This window comes from Syngnathus leptorhynchus, chromosome 13 (assembly GCF_054491065.1).
Source record: "Syngnathus leptorhynchus isolate UIUO chromosome 13, UIUO_Slep, whole genome shotgun sequence".
Taxonomy (NCBI): Eukaryota; Metazoa; Chordata; class Actinopteri; order Syngnathiformes; family Syngnathidae; genus Syngnathus; species Syngnathus leptorhynchus.
In genome coordinates this window covers 10,123,222-10,144,270 of record NC_141207.1, presented here as the reverse complement: position 1 = coordinate 10,144,270, position 21,049 = coordinate 10,123,222, and the positions used below count along the sequence as shown (strand labels likewise).

At 43.2% G+C, this 21,049-nt stretch overlaps 2 protein-coding genes across 7 annotated transcripts; one reads left to right on the top strand and one right to left on the bottom strand.

Moving 5' to 3' along the window:
* The first annotated feature begins 265 nt into the window (after nucleotides 1-265).
* Nucleotides 266-20,675, top strand: swt1 (SWT1 RNA endoribonuclease homolog). 6 transcript variants are annotated; one of them, XM_085927422.1, is made up of 20 exons: nucleotides 266-372; nucleotides 788-844; nucleotides 1,037-1,101; nucleotides 1,208-2,099; nucleotides 2,166-2,295; nucleotides 2,472-2,573; nucleotides 2,698-2,889; nucleotides 3,081-3,174; nucleotides 3,285-3,520; nucleotides 3,703-3,833; nucleotides 4,001-4,139; nucleotides 5,399-5,538; nucleotides 5,625-5,755; nucleotides 6,252-6,398; nucleotides 6,672-6,738; nucleotides 6,832-6,899; nucleotides 8,425-8,538; nucleotides 14,977-15,076; nucleotides 16,138-17,557; nucleotides 18,877-20,675. In XM_085927422.1, exons 2-17 carry the CDS (start codon nucleotides 791-793, stop codon nucleotides 8,522-8,524), a joined length of 2,688 nt encoding a protein of 895 aa, XP_085783548.1. In that variant the 5' UTR covers nucleotides 266-372; nucleotides 788-790; the 3' UTR covers nucleotides 8,525-8,538; nucleotides 14,977-15,076; nucleotides 16,138-17,557; nucleotides 18,877-20,675. The 6 variants fall into 6 exon arrangements, with proteins under 6 accessions (XP_085783548.1, XP_085783549.1, XP_085783547.1 ...); XM_085927423.1 differs by lacking the exon at nucleotides 16,138-17,557; XM_085927421.1 differs by lacking the exon at nucleotides 18,877-20,675 and having other exon boundaries at nucleotides 16,138-18,015.
* ivns1abpa (influenza virus NS1A binding protein a) lies at nucleotides 9,428-18,038 on the bottom strand. The gene is made up of 15 exons (XM_085927427.1): nucleotides 17,785-18,038; nucleotides 15,222-15,497; nucleotides 14,984-15,118; nucleotides 14,702-14,871; nucleotides 14,542-14,617; nucleotides 14,281-14,454; nucleotides 13,385-13,510; nucleotides 11,954-12,064; nucleotides 11,504-11,645; nucleotides 11,203-11,427; nucleotides 11,012-11,133; nucleotides 10,782-10,908; nucleotides 10,566-10,697; nucleotides 10,329-10,502; nucleotides 9,428-10,264 (listed from the first exon to the last, which is right to left on the bottom strand). The coding sequence occupies exons 3-15, from the start codon at nucleotides 15,092-15,094 to the stop codon at nucleotides 10,002-10,004; spliced, it is 1,953 nt and encodes a 650-aa protein (XP_085783553.1). The 5' UTR covers nucleotides 15,095-15,118; nucleotides 15,222-15,497; nucleotides 17,785-18,038; the 3' UTR covers nucleotides 9,428-10,001.
* Nucleotides 20,676-21,049: the final 374 nt, after the last annotated feature.

The following is a 21,049-nucleotide window of genomic DNA, read 5'->3' as shown; positions in this document are numbered from 1 at the left end:
CAGTCAAATGCAAGTGTGATTTGCTTAACACAAGTGTCTTAGACATAATAATAATAATAATAATAATAATAATAATAATAATAATAATAATAATATTAATAATAATATTAATAATAAGAAAAGGTCAAGACGAACTCAAACGGGCTTTTTTCTCCCACTGACCTTCAGCTGCCTCCGCCCTCGCTTTGTCCGCTTCCTCTCCAATGTTTCAAGCCAAAGGATTTTAATCAATACCGTCAGTAACTCAGTGCAATTTGGTGTTCCACCTGTACCTCGCCACAACAACCGATAGAGGCAGTAATGTACCGGGGATTAAAACAAAACAAAACATTAACGTAAGCCGCGGGAGAAGAAGACAAGGCAGCTGTTTTGGTATGTCACGACACTTCTGAGGAATTTCACACAGTTTCACATTTTAACCAAGTAACACGTATTTTATTTGTATTGTTTAATATAGAGCAACAGTTTACATGAATAAAAAAGGCAATGCCGCCCTTTCGGCTGCAATGTTTCAACAGTCATGGCTAGCATAACAAAAGCGAACATTGTTATCTTTTAAATGCTTTGGAAAGCCATCTTCAAACAAAACAGTTAAAAGTACGATTAACATTCTAATGTCAAATTGTGTGTTGAAAGGAAAGTAGCAATTCCATTCGCAGGTAGTCATGTCAACTAAATGTTACAATTTACGTTTACCATACAGTTCTATTACATGATGGTACAATTGTAGTTCAATACTGTCATTTTGGACGTCGTATAGTGCCTAAAGATTCTAATACATCTGCAGAATATGTCTGGAACGTCAAGAAAAAGAAAGCGCAAGAGGTCTTCCAAGGAAGACGAGGTAAGACCTATCTTTTATTATCTTGTTTGTGCTGTTAATAAATTATATTTTAGACTAATGAATTGACTGTAAAGTGATGAACAATGGCTGGATGAAATAATAAACCATTAAGACCTTTACAAACAAATTGTTGGTAAAGATTCAAATTCAAGAACAAATGTGTTGAAATGTGATTCTTTACTTTTATTTTAGGGATCCAAAGATCAGCGAAAGGATGACACATCCAAGAGAAAGCACCATAAAAACCAAAGTTCTAGGTGAGATATTATTCTTGCATCTTTAATGAAAATGGAGTGCAACCAATGATGAACGTTTTTCTAATCATTTCTGTCCTTGTCGTTGCATTTCTTCCTCCACTTAAAGCCAATGTATAAAACACAGTCAAGGTACTTCTCATGTTGAAGAAGAAAGTCGCCAAATCAAAAAGGCTGTATACAAACTTCATACTACAGAAAAAACTGACAAGAGGCGGGTGTCTCAGGCAGATGTGGCCAACAAAGCGAAGCCTCCAATTGCAAACAAAGATGAGGTCACCAGTGCTAGTAAAATAAAGGAAAAGAGTCCATCAAAAGACCGGAACATCAGAAAGCGAACTAGAGATGATCGGAAAGAAAAAAAAGACTCCAAATATAATTCAGATGAAAAGTCTCACTGCATGAGCCCACCTAGACTAAAAAAGAAGCAAACGAGTCCCAGTTATGTCTCAACTGAGCAACGAAAACTGTGCCAGGATTTGCTGAAGAGTAAATGCAAAGAATTGCACAAGAACCAGAAGAAGAGCAAAACTATCAAGACCGAAGAACAAAGCCAGACCCTTCCTCACGTCAAGGACTCGATAAGGGACAAGCAAACAGAGATAATCCGAGAGACCTCAAAGAAAAGTCCGGAACTGTCCGTGAAAGAAAAAGTCATCTTGGATCGACGGAAATCCGAAGAACAGTTTTCTCATTCATCCAAGCCCAAAGTGTCCTTTAAAATCGCGAAGGCATCAATTGGTCAGCCCAAAATACCAACAATTCTACATTCCAGTTTCAAGATTCCAAAGAAGGTTGAACCAGAGCTAGTGGAGGTGAACACAAAAGACAACAAGAATGATGTTACGACTACAAGCGGGAGAGCCACATGTGTGAGTGAACACGGTGTTTCTGAGGCAGCCACAAACACCTTGAAACATCCTCAGAGCTGTGAAAAAAAAGACAAGAGTTCATCTCTGTTATATGTCCCTCCCACTACAAGTGATGTCTTGGCACAGCAGGTGAGTGCGCATGCATATGAGGCCTGAAAGTGAAGTTCAAATCATGTTTTTGGTTGTCCATTCTAGATGCAAGTGGCAGAAGAGCTTCACCTTGCCCGCTTTCAGAAGAGATTAGAGGTGGATGTAATGCGGAGCTATGGAGAGCTCACCTGTATGGACATAGACCCCCCAGAAGAGAGAGCGACAAGTACTCTCTGTGAGTTTTACCACTGTCTGATCAAATTTGCCAGGGGTTTTGCACTTACTGCATCAAACTCTAAAGTGTCTTGTGACTTTAGTTTTGACAAATTGGACACTATATTATGACATGGGGATGGGAATATTTGACCCAAATGTCTAAACTGTTTTCATATCACCTTTTTTTTCCCCCAGGTACACATCCTGCTCAGCAAAATGTAATCCTTGTTTTGGACACCAATATTCTCCTCAGTCATTTGGATTATGTGAAGAAGATGCAACATCGGGGCCTTGGCGGTGATGTCGATTTTTGAATTATACCACAATTTAAATGTTGGACATGTATGATTACAAGCTATACTGTTGAGGTAATTATCTGATACTGTCTGATGCACTTTCTCTTTATTTGATGTTTTTGTAGCTTTGGGTTCGCCAATTGTTCTAATCCCCTGGGTGGTGCTTCAGGAGCTGGATTCTCTCAAAAAGGGGAAAGGCCTGAAAGATTCGGTGGCTCATCTGGCTTGTCCCGCCATTTCCTACATTTATAACTGTCTGAAAAGGCGAGAAAGACACCTTTGGGGGCAGTCAATGCAGCAGGCTGCTGAAAGTAACAGTGAGTACAGTACTACAGTATGTCCACTAGGTGATAGAATTACTCTGCTAATTCAATTATCATATTGCTCACGATGTGGCAATAATAAGTAAAAACGTAAACCTCCATATTGTGCTTTGCCAAATTCTGTGTGCTGGAATAATTATTTTCTGAAGGTGAAAGTCTCATTCTGTCTTTGTCTTTACACTCAGATAGTCTTATGGCTGAGAATAATGATGACAAAGTGCTGCAGTGCTGCCTACAGTATCAGAGTTTGTACCCAGACTGTGCTCTCATTCTGTGCACGTGAGTTTCCCCCTCGCAACACTGCATCTGCAGCAGCCCTGTGTCCACTGCATATAATGCACATGCATGTGACTGTCATCTTTTCTTCTCATTTTCTCCTGCTACTTTAGAAATGATAAAAATCTATGCACCAAGGCTGTCCTTAGTGGAGTTCAGGCCTTGAGCAAGAGCGACTTGGAGGCAGAGGTTGAGAGATCACAACACCTACAAAGCAATGAGCTTCAGAGGCTTCCTGAAATCGGCGCGCCAATGCCCCCGCTAATGCCGGGAAGCAGTTGTGCACCAGCGCCTGCGCCAGCGCCAACGCTTCCTCAAGAACGTCTGTCTTTGTGTCTCCCAGAGGAAGGTGAGACAGTAACCCTCATGAACAACAAGAAATAACTTGGCCACAGCACATACTGTACCACCCATGCACATTCCATGTTCATATTCTGTCATGTTAACGTGTACATACATGTATGAGAAAAGCTTAGCTTCTGTTGTCGTGACTGTACCTCCACTCATGTAGACACATGCATCTCATTCCAGATAGCAAAAGCCCCAAAGAGGACAAGAACATCGAAAGATGTGTCTCTGAGCTCAAGGGCTGCCTGCAGGAGGTGCTGTCCAATGTGCTCGAGATGGAGATGAAAGCTTCTTACGGTGACTTATGGCAAGAGGTATGAATGTGATGTATGAACATTTTAACTTCTGATGGAACATGTTGAGATATTTGAATGAGTGATTTAGTGTCATCTCAATTCCAAGTTAATCGCACCTGCTGGTTGTTTAGCAAGAGCCTGTGTCACATGCATTCAAATATGGCATTTGGTGTACTTTTCTATAGATCATCTACATAAAGCCGCCCTGGGATCTTCTTGACATTTTGCATTGTTTGAAAAGGCACTGGATAGCTGTATTTGGCTTCATCGTCCCACGACCTTTGCTGCAAACAGTTATAAATCTTATCAACTTCTTTAAACAAGGTAAGAAGTCTGTTCAATAGGTAAGAAACAGGATGTGGAGAAAAAAAACTGGAACTCACATTTTTAGACCATTTATTTGTAAATGATGGTCGAAAATAAGTATTCATTGATCCATCAATAACATACATGCAAGGGTGCCAAACTGGAAATTGTAGAACTTGTAATGTAATATATGTGTCCAATATGATGATGATTATCTTCCAAACTGAAATGCTAATGCATACAAGTTGTAAAGAGCTGATTGACAAGTTGTAACTGAGTCATCCATCGCCTGCTGAAAAGAAAAGCCTGGGTCCACTGGGGAATGACGTTGGCTGCTCTGCACTGCAGCAGAACCCCCCAGAATTAGGTCACCTTCTCTAATATGTGTCAGCGCACTGCTGAGTCACTCTGCGGCGGGCGCCTGCCTCGTCATCGGGCTCTCAGTCCTTTTACTGTAATGACACAGCAATTGCGCAGAAAATCAGCCTCCCCTTCTTTCCAACTGTGCATCTGGGTGGGTGGGGACGTGTACTTTAGCACAGCCAATCATCCTTCTGGTCGATTATGTTGTTGCGATTGTCCTTGGTCCACTTGCGAGAGAAAAGGAAAACATATGGAGCTTGCCTGTCAAGGCTGAGTGGTGGAAAATGACAAAGCTCAATTATATTTTACTTTCAATAGGTTGAATGATAAATGTTACGCAAGAGGGGCATCATAAAATGTTGTTATTTTGTCATTGGCTTCAAACACCTTGTTGTTGGCTTAGGATAGTGCCTTGAGAAATGTATGATGAAAAATGACATATATTAGGAGCATGTATTTTGCACATATTTTGTCCATATTTAAAATGGCATATTTACGAGGCATCCGATGAGGTGCTGTGTGGCCACCGATGGAAAAATTGCCCATCCCTGCTGTTGATTGTCTCTTCTAGCTATATAAAGTCATGTTGGGAACACAGCGCTATGTTGCACTGCAGTTAGTTCTACAACACCATAAACTTGAACTGCAATACCTAGCATTATGAAATACCTTTCCAGAAGTGTCAAACTGAACATGAATCTCAAGCATAATTTGGGTGACTATATTTAGTATTGATTCCACCATTCTAATAATAAGCAAATGGTCCATTTGCGTTTCCTTGTTTATGTATTGCTGTTGGCCATAACTTGACTCTCTTCTTATGACCCGCAATGTCCACAGGATGTCATGACTATTGCCTTAAATATGGATGAGAAGGCCTTAAAAGGCATAAGTGTGTTTCTTTGTTCTCGCAGGTAAATCTAGGGACCGCACTTCTACTTTGGTGACTGTTCAAGAAGCAAAGGAGTTTGTCAAGGAATTTGGGAAAAGGGTCAGCCTCGTTCCCAGGGCACTAACTGCAATGAACAACATCGTCCAGAAGCTACAACCTCAGGTCTGCTTGATTCATTCATTTTTAGGTGCATTGTTGTTGTTATCGTACAAATAAACAAGCTCTCCTCTTCAAATGCTCTCATCAAGCCCGAATCGGCCGTCAGTGATGTTGTAATGAACGAGGATGACGAAGCCAAACAACCACTGTCTTCTCGTGTCCCTCACCATGAAATCTGGGCCATGTTTGAGAACATTTGGTGTAAAGTCTGTCAAATAAGGTGAGCATAGTGACAGCGACCACGTTTTGTGTTTAATTCACACACGAAAAATATTGTCAAATCAATGAGTTTGGATACGTTTGTTTCATGAAATACTAAATAGGTTTAAAAGAATGTATGATGACATTGTTTCCAACATGTTCTTTTTTCCGACCGCTTCACGTAACCTGTCCCATCTGTCAGTTTTAATGATGAAATGGGGCCCTTGAGCACATAACTTTGCCCAGCACTGGAGCTTTGAGGCTTGACAAAAATGTGTGCTGTCTTGTCAAAATGTTCTGCTCTGCTTGTTCACCTTGAAGATCCACATAGTACTGTGCCACGTGTGTGTAGCTTATGCTGCATTTTCACAGTTTCCGGCAGCCAGGGCAGGGCGACGCTATTAACTTTTACTCCCGCAAATCATCCAGAAAGCAACAGCATCAACAAGAAAAAAAAATCTGAAATGTGAAACTGACTGCCTGCCTGTCTGTCTATTTTTCTGTCATCATCCCAGCATGGAAGTGTTCAAAGCTCTGGCCTTTGACCCTCATACCAGACAGAGCGCCTTGTCAGTTGGAAGTCCTGCTCCACCACAGGACGCCGTTGTCTGTCTGAGCCAAATATCCTCCATGGTCTCGCAGCTGCTCCAAGCCTTTAGCAGGTATTTGCGCATACTTGCCTCACTGTCACAATCCAGATTCTCGAATTGTTATGTTCAGGCTCTGTTACATTTTTGTGATCAAAAACATGAGACCAGGATAAGTTATTTACATTTTTCCACCATTAGGACGATCGATAGCCTGTTAGACATAGTTAGAATCTTTTCAAGAAGAAAAATCAGGCCGACTGAGATCATGCGGTTGTGCAAATGATGCTAAATTAAGATTGTGACATTGCTTTATGTTAATATTTTTATTTCCATTCATTGTTTTAGTGTTCTGTGCTCTTCTGCCGGTTTGCGAGAAGTGCAGGAGCTTCTCAGTACTATCAGATCCAATAAGGTCAGTGCCTATTTTTTTTGTCACATTAGTTGTCTAGATTTGGTCTGGCTTGAATTTGAAAGTTTGTTTGAATACTTGTGCATTTTGTTTCAGATGGTTGATGTTAATTCCCGACTGGCGGACACGGACCTACTCTCTTGTTTCTCACAAACAGACTATAGGTAGGACACAAATATCATATCACTGAGGAAGGAGATGAGTTCTGTGATGAACGTGCACTCTACCCAGCAATTAAAGCAAAAGACCCACCTCATCCAGATGCACAGTGAAACAAGACTGTTTTCTCTGAATGACCCGGAATAGTTGACAGGCTAAAATAGCGTCAAGGCGAGCAAGCATTTGAACATAAATGACCCTTCACAACGGTAGGAGGAACATTTGAGCAAAGAAAACAATCCGAGTAATTTAAGCAGAACCAGACTCACAGAACACATTGAACCAAGCTTGAGTTAACCATGTTCTTGTTTACTCAAGGTCTTAAGTTCCATTTATTTATTTTCTCAAAACAGCACATAGCCACAAGCAGCTTTGCAGGGGGTTCATGAACAATGACCAAAGTGTTGCACTTTGGCACAAACAAAATTAGATGAATGAGTAGCTGCAGTTATATCACCCATCGTATCAGCTGATTGATCTTTTTGGAGGCCTCCTGTTTATTTAGGCATTTGCCCACAAGTCAAGTTTGAATGTGCGCTGCATGTGGAAAGTCTTCACAGTGCTTGACTTTTTCCACATTTTGCTGTGTTACGGCCTCATTCCAAAATTGAATGCACAAAAGAAAGGGGGATAGAATGAAACAAGGCTTGCTTAATGAGATCAAGTCGCTTTTTTAAAATACTATATCGCTCTTTTGGATTATTGTTGTTGGCTAATAAGAAATAGTAATGAAAATAATAATGCTGAACATTTGATGGTGGTGTTTGGTGTTGGTAGCAGTCCTTTGTGTTGACTAAGAGATGGTCGCCATGGAGATGCTCGGTGGGGGGGATACTTAAATGAGTGTTATGTCATCTCTGCGGTGTCTCATGTGTCTCAATGTTCAGTCATTACGGTTACCTGTCACGTTTGGGCTGTTACTTAACACAAGAGGCTCCGAGGCACTCCAGCTCTTTTTGTGTGTGCGTGTGCTCGCACTGTTGATCAAGTCCAGTGACTGTGACGGTGACATTTTGCTTGTGTTGAGAATTCTTTCACTCTTATGCTTGTAGAAGCGGTCTCTCAAAATCGGTCTATTTTCCTAAAGCTTACATGCTTCTTCCCTGAAATGATGTACTTTGAAAGCAAGCAAACAAACAAACACCGTGTTCTCTGGCCGGCTGCGTCTGCTGCTCAGCAGCCGTTGCCAACGCTGTAGTGCAGCCAAGGTGACCTTTTATTGCCGCTCTTTTGTCTTATGGCAGGCAGGAGGTCGTGAATATCTAATCTCAAATTGTTTCATGGGTAACTTCCCATTTCGTGCCACAGCTCAGTGTTTTTTCCAACTTTGAACACAATGAGAGCACTTGCATTCGGAGATGATTTCATTAACTTTCGGTGGAGCAACACATTTTGACAGATGCTAGAACAATCATCACAGGAATACATTTTACCTTATGTTCAGGCCGAACGTGAATGTTTGTTTCTTCGTGCAGGGGGTGGCAAAAGAGATTGTGGCTAACTTTCTTCTTAATTCTTTTGTACCCCCAGAGAGAAGCTGAGCATTGGTGTGAACCAGCTGACCGAGTTAAAGGAAGCCCTGGACCACTGTGTTCAGACCACGGCTCAGCACGTCAACCTAAACATGTAGCCTTCACACAACCGGTGAGTCCAGCTCACGACTCGGGTTTGACTGACCAATGTTAAGGATATCCTCAATTGTGGGAGTGCTTGCAATGAGCTCAAAAAGGGATGCAAAGTGAGTTCTCGCGTGTCTAGCAAGCAGTCTGCTACAGGTTTTGTTGTCCTTGTTAATTTAGCAAATGTACATAAAATGAAATCAATTACATTGGATTTTTTCAGTGATGTGGTCGAAAAAAAAGTTTTGTATTTTTGAACTATGAATGTGCTTTTGTTCTTTTAAATACAGATGAACCTCGATTTTATGCAAAATTGGGGTTGTGCGTTATTTGGAAGGTGTCATAAAATCAGAAGCGTGCATACGAGCGCATGGGGAAATAGCTAGCAAGCATACGTGCTTGTATATCTGACAGCTTGAGAATTGAGGTCGATTTGGTAGTGACATCCTGTTACGCATGTAATCCTGAGGTCACGCATCTGCCGTCTGGTCTGTCATTCTGTTGAGGTCAACTAAGACATCCAAGCAGGAAGCACATCTGTGGTTGTCTTGAGAAGTTGGTGGCAATCAAAGATCAGACTTGACCTTAGCTGTGGATGACGTGAGGTGCTAAATATACAGTAAGCCACAATGTTGGTCAAGGCTCGCAGTCTTGTTCAGTTAGTGATCAAGTCTGGCATCTAACTCCATTTCATGATTCCCACTTGAACTAAAGCTAAATGAATTAGGACACAAATCAAATTGAATTGATTTATTAAGAAATATTATAAATGTGAGAACTGTCTTCATAACACTCCTTCCAGAAAAAAAAAACTGTCATTGTTTGACAAATGCCAAAGCAGACATTTTTCATGAACGGCATCCACAATCACAAAAACTAAGTTAGAAGCTGCAGACAAAAAAAAAAAAAAAATCAAAACTGGCACTGGTTGAAGACTTAAGCTGTCTGCTATCAATTTTTTGAGAAATCTGTGTATAAAAATATAAAAAGGCCATTATTTAAGATTCCAAACACAAACCAAATTGTTTAAAATGAGGGGGAATCCGTGATAGGTATTAAATCATAAGGCTTCGTTTGTCGTCCACCAAAGTAGGAGTAACGTGTACTTTTATCGTAAGCAGTAGTTGTGAAAAGCCTCACGTTTCAAGTCTAAAGAGGAAAAAGAAAAGCACTATGTATTAAATGTTGGCATATGACAGACAGACTAACAATATGTACAGCACGTAGAACAATGTACGCAATATGAAAAGGCTTCCTTTGTGTTGCTTTGGGCAACAAGCCCTGCCCCGCCTAATATAAGCCGATCTTCACTGAAGACCCCTTCGTCAAAAATCCTCACTCAGCTCGCACACACGCATACACACGCACACACGCACGCACACACACACATATATAGAGATATATATATATATATATATATATATAGGATATCACGAAACACGATTATGTCACTAAGCCTGTTAGTTTGGTTTAGGGTGCAGCGCTGTGTCACTCGGGGAATGGAAAGAGGGCCTTGATGCAGTCGCTCCACTCATCCGCCTCTGGATTGTACACCTCCATTGTGTTGAGGAAGTCGTTGCCGTCAAAGCCGCCCACGGCGTAGATGATATCGCCCAGCATGACCACGCCCGGATTGCTGCGGGACGTAGTCATGCTGCCCAGCATCCTCCACTCGTTCCGCGCCGGGTCGTAGACCTCCACGCAGCGGAGCGCGTGGGAGCCGTCGAAGCCGCCCACGACAAACAGTTTGCCTGGGGTAATAACTCGTGTTAATGAGTTACATTTAGAAAGGTGGTATTAGCAACTTGAGCTTACCATCGCAGACGGCCACGCCGGCCCCCCTGCGGGCCACATTCATGGGTGCTATCAGGCCCCAGGTGTTGTTCAGAGGGTTGTAGCGTTCCACCGTGTTCAGACAGTTCCAGGACTCGGCACCTCCAATCACGTACATGAAACCGTCCAACTCGCACACCGCAGCCTGGTGGCGTCCTGAAAACCAAGCAACCCGTGATTTGAGCTCGGATCTGGAGCGGAGGGTAAAATAACACTTACTCATGTTGAGGGGAGCGCAACTAGCCCAAGTTTTGGTGACTGGGTCAAAGGCATCACAGTTCTTCAGTCCTTTCTGCCCACAGGGGTCTGACCCTCCCACAACGTAGAGTTTGTTGTTCAAGGAACAGACACCTGCAGACAGAGCATTTATTTGTGAGCCAGCCGGTAGTCCAGGCCATCCGTGGCCACTAATGAATCCATGTAGGCCACGCCTACCCGCATTGCAGCGATTGGTCCTGAGCTCGGGCACCTGAGCCCACTCATCGGCAACTGGATCGTACATCTCCCCGCAGCTCAACTCGTCAGAATGTCCGTTTGAACCTCCGATAACGTAGAGCTGTCCCTGTCGGGTACATATGGAGATGATTGATCTGGAAGGCACAGGTACCCCGACTCTCCCCATCGGCGAAGCCCGAGCGGCATGGAGACAACCGGCGGCGGCGTACCATTAGCGCAGCCATTTGGAAACGAGCCCTTGGAGTTCGCATGGGCGCAATGAAGGTCCAGCGGTCCTCTTTAGGGTCGTAACACTCTACAGTCCTCAGACATTCCTCCCTGTTGTAGCCCCCTGCACAGATTCAAAAAGACAGTCAATCAACAGAAAAAGTAGGAGCCTCGGGATCATTTGAGTACCAACCCGCTGCGATAAGCCTGGAGTTGATGGCGGCTGTGCCCAGTCCAGCGCGGGCGTAACTCATGGGAGGTAGTTGGTGCTCCTCCAGCTCCTCGGGTTGGGCCTCAAAGCTGAGGCTCTTCAACAGGCAGGGGGTGGCAGAGGGAGACGTCTGGGGGCTGCTGCGGCCGTGCAAGAAGATCACACACAACACCCCGTCCAGCACAGCCAGACACAAGTAGATGTTGGCTGCGGGGGAGGGAAAAGCGTGCTTACAGACAAGGACAGGACGGCGTACACGCCAAACTCTTCCAAATGGGCTTACTTGTTGTCTTCTCAGAGGCGATATACTTCCACTCTGTCACGGTGGTTTGTTTGGGGGCATTTGCTGCTTGGTTGGAGGGTGAAAGGCTTCCCGAGGAACTGGCGCTCATCGGTCTCTGGGTGCTCTCTCTGACCGGCTTCTTCTGCAAGAGCATAGCGCAGCTACAGAAGCCATGCCTGCTCGCTCCACGCGCACGCAAGCGATGCCGGCTAATCGGACTTAAGCCTGCCTTCTCTTGGTGGAGTTGCTTTAATGTGGTGGACCCGTATAATCTCACACCTGACCTAAATTCTGACACAGACTAAGTCAATTCAGAGATGAACCTTAACTCAAACTGACAACCTGCCCACAACCGGCGACTTATGTGCGAAATCCTTCTAGCCTTCTGCAGATCAAAACGTGGTCGAGAAATCATCGCGGTCAAGCCGGCCGGGCACGCTTCTTGAATACCTGCACAAACTGAAGGTGGTCCTCCTCGCCACCAAACACCTCAGTATGCCCATCAATCACCAGCCCTCCATCCACCAGCTTGTGGTCAGATGAGTAGTACAGCATTTGCACCTGGAAGACAAACAGGAACAACACACCCATGTGGCTGTCTCCATGGTAACGCGGTATACCCCCCCGGCATAATGGGGATAAGAGGAGGAAAGCGGAGAGGGAGGGACAAGTCCTTGAAACGGAGCTTCTTGGGATGAGGAGTTTCCTTAAAAGACAAACTGAATCCACGGCACATAGACGTCAACGTTTGTGCTCAAGAAGATGCCAAGAGCCTGGCAAGAGTACTCTTCCTAAAATGCATCTAAAAACAAAAAAAAGGGATCGGGTGAAGAACGATGCGCTCCGGTCAGCGAGATCTTCTGTGAAGGACGAAGAATAGCGGGGGGGGGGCTGTATTTGTCCCCGCATTTTCCAGGCTGCTGCTTCCCCCCGGCTGAAGAAGCTGCTCATTGTGACGGAGTCAAACACGTGAGGCGGCAAAACATTTGTGGCCTAATCGCCGAGCGGCGTTATCAGTTACAAAAAAATGTCGAGGTCTGCGTGTTTTCTGTTGTTGCCACGTGAGTAAGGACATCTAGCAAAAAAAAAAAAGTGTTTTTGTGGGGGGAAAAAGTAGTGAGGGGGAGGTGGAAAAATATATCAGTAAAAGTCAATAAGGTTCAGTAGCCAAATGGATGGACGGACGGACGGCCTGTATTAGCTTGCATTTTGGCAGTAGTGAAAGTAATCTATTGGTTCCTCCGTAGTGAGAATTGCATGATGGTAGCGGTGTTGCTTGGCTGCAAAGAGAGGCTGCTAAGAGGCAGTAGCGCTTCCCCCTCTCCATTCTCTGACTCATTACCCTGGCGGCTCAGTCCCCGGCTCCTCAGTCTGGTCCCTTGCTGCTGCAAATAACCCTACAGGAGAGATAAATCAACGGGGAGGAGTGCCTGTTAGTTCTGGAACACAAAAAAAGCATCGCACCTGTTCAGATAGTCAAGTGGCAGTAAACAGATGAATCAAGGGTCAAACCTTTTTCTCTGCGTTTCACAGCAGAAGAGCACTGTAATGCTTAGATGGTGAAAATCAACCACAACCCAAAGGAGAAGAGTGAAAACAAAACAAAGCAAACAAAAGAAAAGAAAAATAACCAAGAGCAAATAGGGGCTCTTTTGGTCTCACCTCTAATTTGTGGCATGGTTCAGGAATACAGTTTCTTACTGCAAAACCTCAACAAATCAAGAGGGAAAAGAACAATCCTGACATAGCAGCATGACAACAGCATGCTAGCTCTATTTGAGCCCCCTTCATGCCTTCTTAATGTCAAAAACAGGAGGAATCAAAGGGGAAGGATGACAATTGAGTTCAAAGGGCACACACATACACACACTGCCTACTGACCTCCTCCATGAGTTGTTCCAGTTGCTCTCCGTTCTCCCAAAGGCTACGCTGCACCCAGTTTAGTACCTTGGCGTAAAGCTTGCCGTTGCTGGGCAGAGTCAGGTTGTCTTCTAGCATTACTTCTAACTGTGGACAAACGGAAGAGTTTAGTTCACGCGCCGGCAGACTAATTAACAGTAGGCATATTTACAAAGATTCCAAAGGCCTTTTCAAACGGCACGGCCAACGGCGCGCTTTCACATATTTAGGAGTCGAGCAGGAATGTTTGCTGGAACTCTAATATGAGATCACCCCGTCTGTCTTCTATTGGGCAAGTCATCTAATCTGACGTCGCTGCAAAGCAGGTTCTGCATTTTTTTTCAACTCAAGGCGCGGCAAACTGCCACCTGGCAACGTGAGCGTGTCGCATCATCGCTCCCTGATAGTACAGAAACAATAAGTGGCTTTTGTTGCCAGATACTTTTGTTGTGTAGTGTCGCTATTATATGTATGTATGTATGTGTATATATATATATATATATATATATATATATATATATATATATTCGGCGTACAGCTTACGTAACCTATGGGTAAGCTTGCATTAAAAGGTTCACTTGACAATTCATCATGCTATTTAAAAATGTGTGACCTGTCTTCAGTGCAACATTTCAAGTCACTTGGCCCAAATCTACTCGCTTAGAAAATACAACTGACACGTAATCCTGTTAAAAGTCAAAACGGTAGCCAGTAAATACTAATCTTATCCAGTGTTAGTTTAGGTAAGACTCAGCTGCTGGCTAGTAGTGTACTTAATGGACAAGAAGGTCAGTCATTTTGTAACTAGATTTGACCAGCCAAGTCTAGGACGAGCCCATAGTGGACATTCGTCGTGCACGTGTAGTCACATGTTTCACCTTGAGGCGGGGAAGTTTGAGAAAGTCATCCTGTTCAGACACCTCCAGTAGATGGTCTTGGATGTAGGCATCCACTTTGGCCAAAACTCTGGCATCTCCCATTGAGCTGGCAAAGTTCCGAAAAGAAATGGCGTTCTGGGAATCCATTTTAGACAGCAGGTAGTCGCCGCAAATCTAAAAAAAAAAACAACAAAAAAAAAAAAACGTGGAATTACATCATTTTGTATGGTTCCACCAAGCATTATTTGATGGAAAACAGACCTGCTTGACTCGTTCCATCTTGAACCTTTTGGCAGCAGAGTAGACGTCCTTGACCAGCTCCTTATCTGCCTTAAGCCTGGGTTACAAGAAAACAAAGTTTGCTCAACAATCCTACAGTCCTATTCTCATGGGAGAACATCGCTCAATAAAAAGTACTTACTGGGCAGTGTAGGCATAGTTAAGCAGGATCTCCACAGCCTCTGGGTCCAAGTCCTCAAAAGTGACATGAGACACTCCATGAGGTTCAACGTCACTGTTGAAGATTTCAAAGAGGTATGGACTGCAACAAGCCAGCACAGCACGATGGGCCATCAACTCATGGCCACATACCTGTCCAAAAAAATAAATAATTCTCCATTTTCTTGGCCCATCAAAGCTTTGCTGCAGAATGTGTGTTTCTTTCTGATGCACTTGCACATGTGTGTTTGAATTTAGGTCGTACCTGCAGTCTAACATCGCAGAACTGCCCGCTCTTTCTCAGGGCATTCATTTTGGCCACAGTGGAATCCAGGAAACTCTCGTCCTCAAAGATCAGGTAACCGTTTGGAATCATTTTAGCGCAATTTGGTTTGTCTGCCTGTTGAAAAGTGTTACTAGCGGTTTAAAAACAATTAACCACACAGCACAAGTGTTATTTTCAAGCTCATTGTTAGCACCTAAATATAGGACATCAATCTTACCTAATGAAGAATAAGTCAAATCCGGGGAAACCCCACTCCAAGAGTCGAACGTGAGCTGAAGGTAGTCAAACAGGCAACTGGGGAAACTCCAGTCTTCTTCACCCAAAGAGTGGGATGGGAAAGTTGTGAGAAGAAATGCTAGTGGACGACACAGGTGGCAGGCAGCAGAAGGGAGAGAGGCAGCAAACTAGCAGGCTTGAAGCGACTGTAATCAAGTCCTCGTGAACCCGTTGGCTATAGAGCTGTACTTATTCTGTGTTTGTCGTACATCATAACCTGGAGGGACAGAAAAAAAATAAAAAATAAAAGATCAATGAATAAAGGCTGAATTTTTGATATCATCAATCAAGTCCACATTTTGAACCCAAGCGAAGATAGACAAGAGCAGCTGGCTCAGTCTGAAATAGAAAACGCGCTTTCGCAAATTGCCTCTCAGTGCTCGACATTCGATGCTTTTGTATGTGGGCAATGTACTAAAAGTTAAGAGTAGTTCAAATGGCCTTTTCACCCTGAGCACAACGCTGCTAAAAAAAAAAAAAAAAAGAATTTTATGTGTAGGGAATTGAGAATGTATACATACATAAAAATACAAATGCAGAAGTTGTGAAAACATTTCTTTTTAAAGCGTCTTTATTATGCAATTATGTAGATGACCAAAGATTGAAATGAAGCAAAACCACACGGTGCAATGAGACTAAAACATACAACATCCCAAAAAAAAAGGCCTAAAAAGGACAAAGTGTACTCAGACATGAATATTAGAACACCGGTTTCCAGAAGAAGAGTGAAGGGAGGAAAAGGAAATTGCTTTGGGTTTGGCAAAAGTTTGAGGAATAAGAATTAAAAAAAAAAAAAAAAAGTGTCAAGAGATGAAAACCATTTATCACGGCACAGTAACACGCTGCATTCCTTCTAGAATCCACTAAAGCACGAGCAGAGCAGGAGCAGAGCAGGAGCGGAGCAGAGCAGCACTGGCGCTAGAAGCTCGAGTTCTCCCAGTTTGCGTTGATGGTGGGAACACTGACCTACTTTTGCCTGATTATGCAAGTCCCAGTGAATGGTCTTAAGCTGCACTTTGTCTGCTCTGCTGACTTACTACCCTCGTGCCTCCCTCCACCCAGTAAGTAGGCCCCCTATACGTACTCTGCCAGAAAAAGCCCCGCCCACAGCTCCATGGGGTTGTCAGCATTGTATCACATTACCACTGGATACAGAAATACATCTACATTGTGCAATTATGCAATGAATTGAGCTTTTATTTGTTGCAGTAGTGACGATTATGCTCAAGGGAGCATAGGAAAGAAGAGGGGGGTAGAGCCCAGAGAGCAAAAATTCAATCTTTCCATGTGACCGGTTGAGCAGAGTAGTTCGTGCACGTCTGACATTGAAAAGCTCAACACGTTAGAGCGCCCTCTTGTGGCGATGATAGTCTACTGCAAGAGGTGTCGCACAGCTCCTATGGAAATGTACTGCATCGATTTCCCTATAGCAAATGTAATGGCATTTTAGACGAAGGCTTCAATCAAGTGTAGGAGTAGCTCATTTTTCTTAAATGGTATTTTTTCCCCATAAGTTGATTGCAATTACAACCGTTAATATTAATTATAGGTTCTATTTATAGCATTCACCTGAGGTAAAAAAAATAATAAAAAAAGAGATAGAAACGTCCGTCCCCTCTTAGTAATTAATTAGGTAGGTTGTTAAGAGAATTACACCAATTAGGGAGCTCTTTTTGGCCACCGGTTTCCGTAACGGATTACTAGCGCAGCAGGACGGATTTGGCACGAAAGGAAGTCGCCACTCGACAACCCTCGCTCGGCGCATTAGACCTCAATACAATTCCATTTAGTAGGCGATCGATTGTCTTGTTGGTCCTACGTCAATATTCAGCCAACAAGTCGTAAATGATGCCATTTTTTTTACTATCCGGAGGGAGGCCAGTCACGGTGTCGAAGCAGGACATGTTTTAGCCACAAATGTCCTTGCGCCTCCCTCCTCCCCACTAATCTTGATGGCGGTATGTAACACGCTGACGCTTGGCCCTGTGCCGCGCGCGACATACATCCATCCCGGCCGCCACCGGGGAGCGGTTCGGGCGCCAAATCCAGACGCAACACGACACCGTTGATACGTGACGCGCGAAGAACGATGGTTAGCAGTCCTTGCTAGCTTTCCGGTGGCTACAACCTGCTGAGCTGGGATGGCAACCACGAGACTCACGCGCTAGCTAACAGGCTTCAATTTAGAGGCAGGCAGACAGACAGGCGGGCAGGCAGGCGGACAACGGCGCATCATTGCACCCTTTGTCCATGTGCGGCACCAGAAAATTCCCAATGGTGAGAAAGGACAAATGAACCTTTATTTAGTGCGCGATATTGTCGGGGGCGGCGGGTGATGGGGGGGGGGGGGGTGCGGCCATTTCCAGCAGCAGATAATAGAAGACAGCCATTTCCATCCGTTAAAGCGTGGATACATCTTCATGACGCATTCAAATAAAATTTAAAAAAATCTAAATTTAACTACGATGGCGTCTCAGTAGTAAAAAAAAAATATTTTGTCTTACCTGAGGTGTTTGACAGCAGACGATATTAGACATATTTAATGAGAATGAAAGAGTTGGTCGGTTGTGCTTGAAGAAAGGAGACAAGGCGAGACGGCTGGTTCGAGGAGCTGCTTGTTCGGCTGCTTGCTGGGCTGGACTGGGCTGGGTGTTGCTTCCTTTTGTGGTTTTGCAGAGGTGACTCGTCCAGTGTTGGTCCACTCACGCTCGATGACTGACTGACTGACTGCCAGCAAAGCGCTCGCGCTCCCTCCTGTCTAGTACGTAGGAAACACGCAGTAAGTGACGTAACAAAGAGGCGTGTTTATTCTGCACGCCCCCCACCCAGATGCTAAGTGATGCAATTTACAATGGATGACAAAGATTGGAATTACAGCCAGGTAATCTTGCAACGCCAAGCAGATGGAAACACGTGTTCTCTTGTCAAGACTGAGGTAACGTTCCACGTATTGCACGTATTCAACGAGATATTATGTCAAAACAAACTTTCACTTATCTGAGACGTAGTACAGACGCATAACAAATGTTGCTTTCAAAGGTAGTTGTCATTTTTCGCTACCTACTATAAAAATGTTTTTTTCAAAAATCCAATTTATGCCAAAGTGCAGTTCTATTATTCACTAATAAGCACACTTGCCTTTTTAATCTACTGTAGTGAAATTAGTTTCTCTTTGTCAAATACTACTACTACCACTGCAGCAACCTTGAGGCTGATGTTTGAAGGAACGCCCAAAGCTGCACACAAGTACATAAACGTCATTGTGAAGGAACATCCTATTACCCTGGCTAAACAGTCTTAGTTCATGCATCACTAATAAGATTGAAATTAACAAATCACTTTCATACAAATGAATTCTTATGCAAAGATGAGTTGGTCTAGTTGCAAACTTTCGTTGATGTGTAGTCTATGCGTAAAATAACGATAAGAATAACTCCATCCTAAAACAAGATTGGCCAAAAAGTGCAGTGTGACGTGCTTCTCGATGTTGTCAATTTGAAATGGTCCTAAATCCAAAGTGCGTGTCATATGCTCGCTCTTTTGTGTGCATTTGCCCTCCGCTTTGCAACTTTGTATTTTGCTATGTGTTGTTGTAGACTCTGGCAGCGCGCCTGATCTGCCCTCCACCCACCGCTTCTCCAAAGATTTGTTCAGTGAGGCTGCAAAAATCTGCTCCTACAAGGAAGCTATGAATATTTCAGGTATCTGGGCCCAGCAGTAACACGTGGCTAGTACTGCCGTCTGTGTGTATACGCTTGGAAGCAAATAGAATATTGGATATGTATTAAACATGAAAGATGTTCTGAAAAGGTTCCTCTCATTAAGGTAAACAGATAGGTGTGCCTGACTCTTTATTTCACTTGAATAACCAATTGGAGCTTCCCCACTATTCAGCAAAGAGATGAACCACATGAAAAAGAACCTGAATGTGTTCCACGTGAATGTGGCAATCAATTCTTCGATAGGCTGCCAAATTGATTAAGTTGACCTCATGATTGACTGACCTGTGCTGCCCTCCAATGTGTCTTATTTTTGCTTGGGACAACAATACTTTTTTCCCTTGTAGTATTGAACTGATATTTTTTTAGATCAATATAAAAAAAAATCTGACCAATATTGTTTTTCTCTGAGGCAGTCTCTAGCTCCACCATAAAAAGAATTTTTTCTCATAACATTATGTCTTATTGTAACCAGTGAATGACTAAATTCTTCTTCTCTTGCAGAGAATATTATAATGACATCATTGTCAAACATTGTGTAGGTGGTAAGCTATTTTGCAGTGTGGAAAATCATGGCGGCGCCCACCACCACAGAACAAAAATGTGGCAGTACACCCACTGCGGATGGTTTCTCTGAGGAAATATTTATTTTCATGTCTGAGTAGTTTAACAGTAATAACTCGTTACAATCATAACTAATTTTACTGTAGCTTCTTTTCAAACGTCAGCATTTTCCCAACTTTGTTGTCTTTCAAGAGTCACGAGAAAGCCACAAGATTTATAAAAGAACTTATATGTCCAATGTAAAAACAGAGAAGCCTCTTCATACTTGAGTACATTTGTCATCTCTTATTTTTAAAGTGGCCCTTTCCTGTTATACTGCTGCTGGAAATGAATCATTGTACAAATAATAAATATACGCACACACATACGCGCGCAAATCATATTTGGTGGAAATGGAAATAAATGGTCAGCCTCACAGAGGTTCCAGTTTGACTTCAAGGTGCCACACTGCAAAATGGGATCCGTATTCAAGTTAGATGGACATAAATGCAAACTCACGATGTCAAATTGAGGTGCTCCGCTAATCAATTGACTGCTCGAGCCAGAAGATTTAGATCAATTCACCAATAGAAGTTATTTTCAACATTCTCCATCTTTGGAAAATTTGTTTTAGACAACCAGTCATCGTTCCTCTCGCCTCGTCGTCTCGATCCTTGCCTTGGACGCTCTCGTTTCCAAAACAGAAGTCATCCTGGCTCTCTCTGTAATTTTAATCAGAGATCAACTCTTATTTGTCTTTTCTTTGTTATGCAACCCGCTTGCTTCTGTAATGTAATCCCGAGGTGTGGAAAAATGCTACGATATAAATAAGGTAATGTCATCGATGGTCACATGGAAATTTTGTGGGGAGGAATAACCGCAATTTGTCACTGAAGATGTTTACAGCACGCCATCTGCAGAGCTGAATTATTCATAAGAAAATCCAAATAACAATGCTGCGCTTTCTTCAATGCAGAAACACTCTTCAATTCATCACACATTGCTCGAGGATTTCGCTTTGAGAAAGAGAACATAGAGTTCCCGACAGAAGTATTGCAATGGCGAGGTTAATAATTTCCTTTGTCTATGGTGTCCATGCGTAGCAAACAATTGGATTGTGTTTATCCTGTTATACGGCCTGATTCTTTGACTATCCTTATATGTTTTGTCCTTTTATGATGTCACCTTAAATATGTCATATAGGCCACGCACGTACGTGCCTGTGGGATTTAGTCGCTCGGTGCGGCAATACTCCCAAATTGAAAAAAGGTTCCAGCATCAAGAGCTTCTGTTCTGCATGAGCAAGCAGCCAAAACAGAAGATCAAAAATAACAAACAAAAGTGCTGTCCTGCATCATCTAACATGCAGAGTTTGCAAAACCTCTCTAATACTTTTCCGTATATTTTTCCATGGCTGCGAAGAGTTTTGTTTTGAACAGTAATTTGTGGCCTAGTAAAAGTGATTTCAATTTAGATGCCCAAATGAAATCCTTACTTACATGATGAA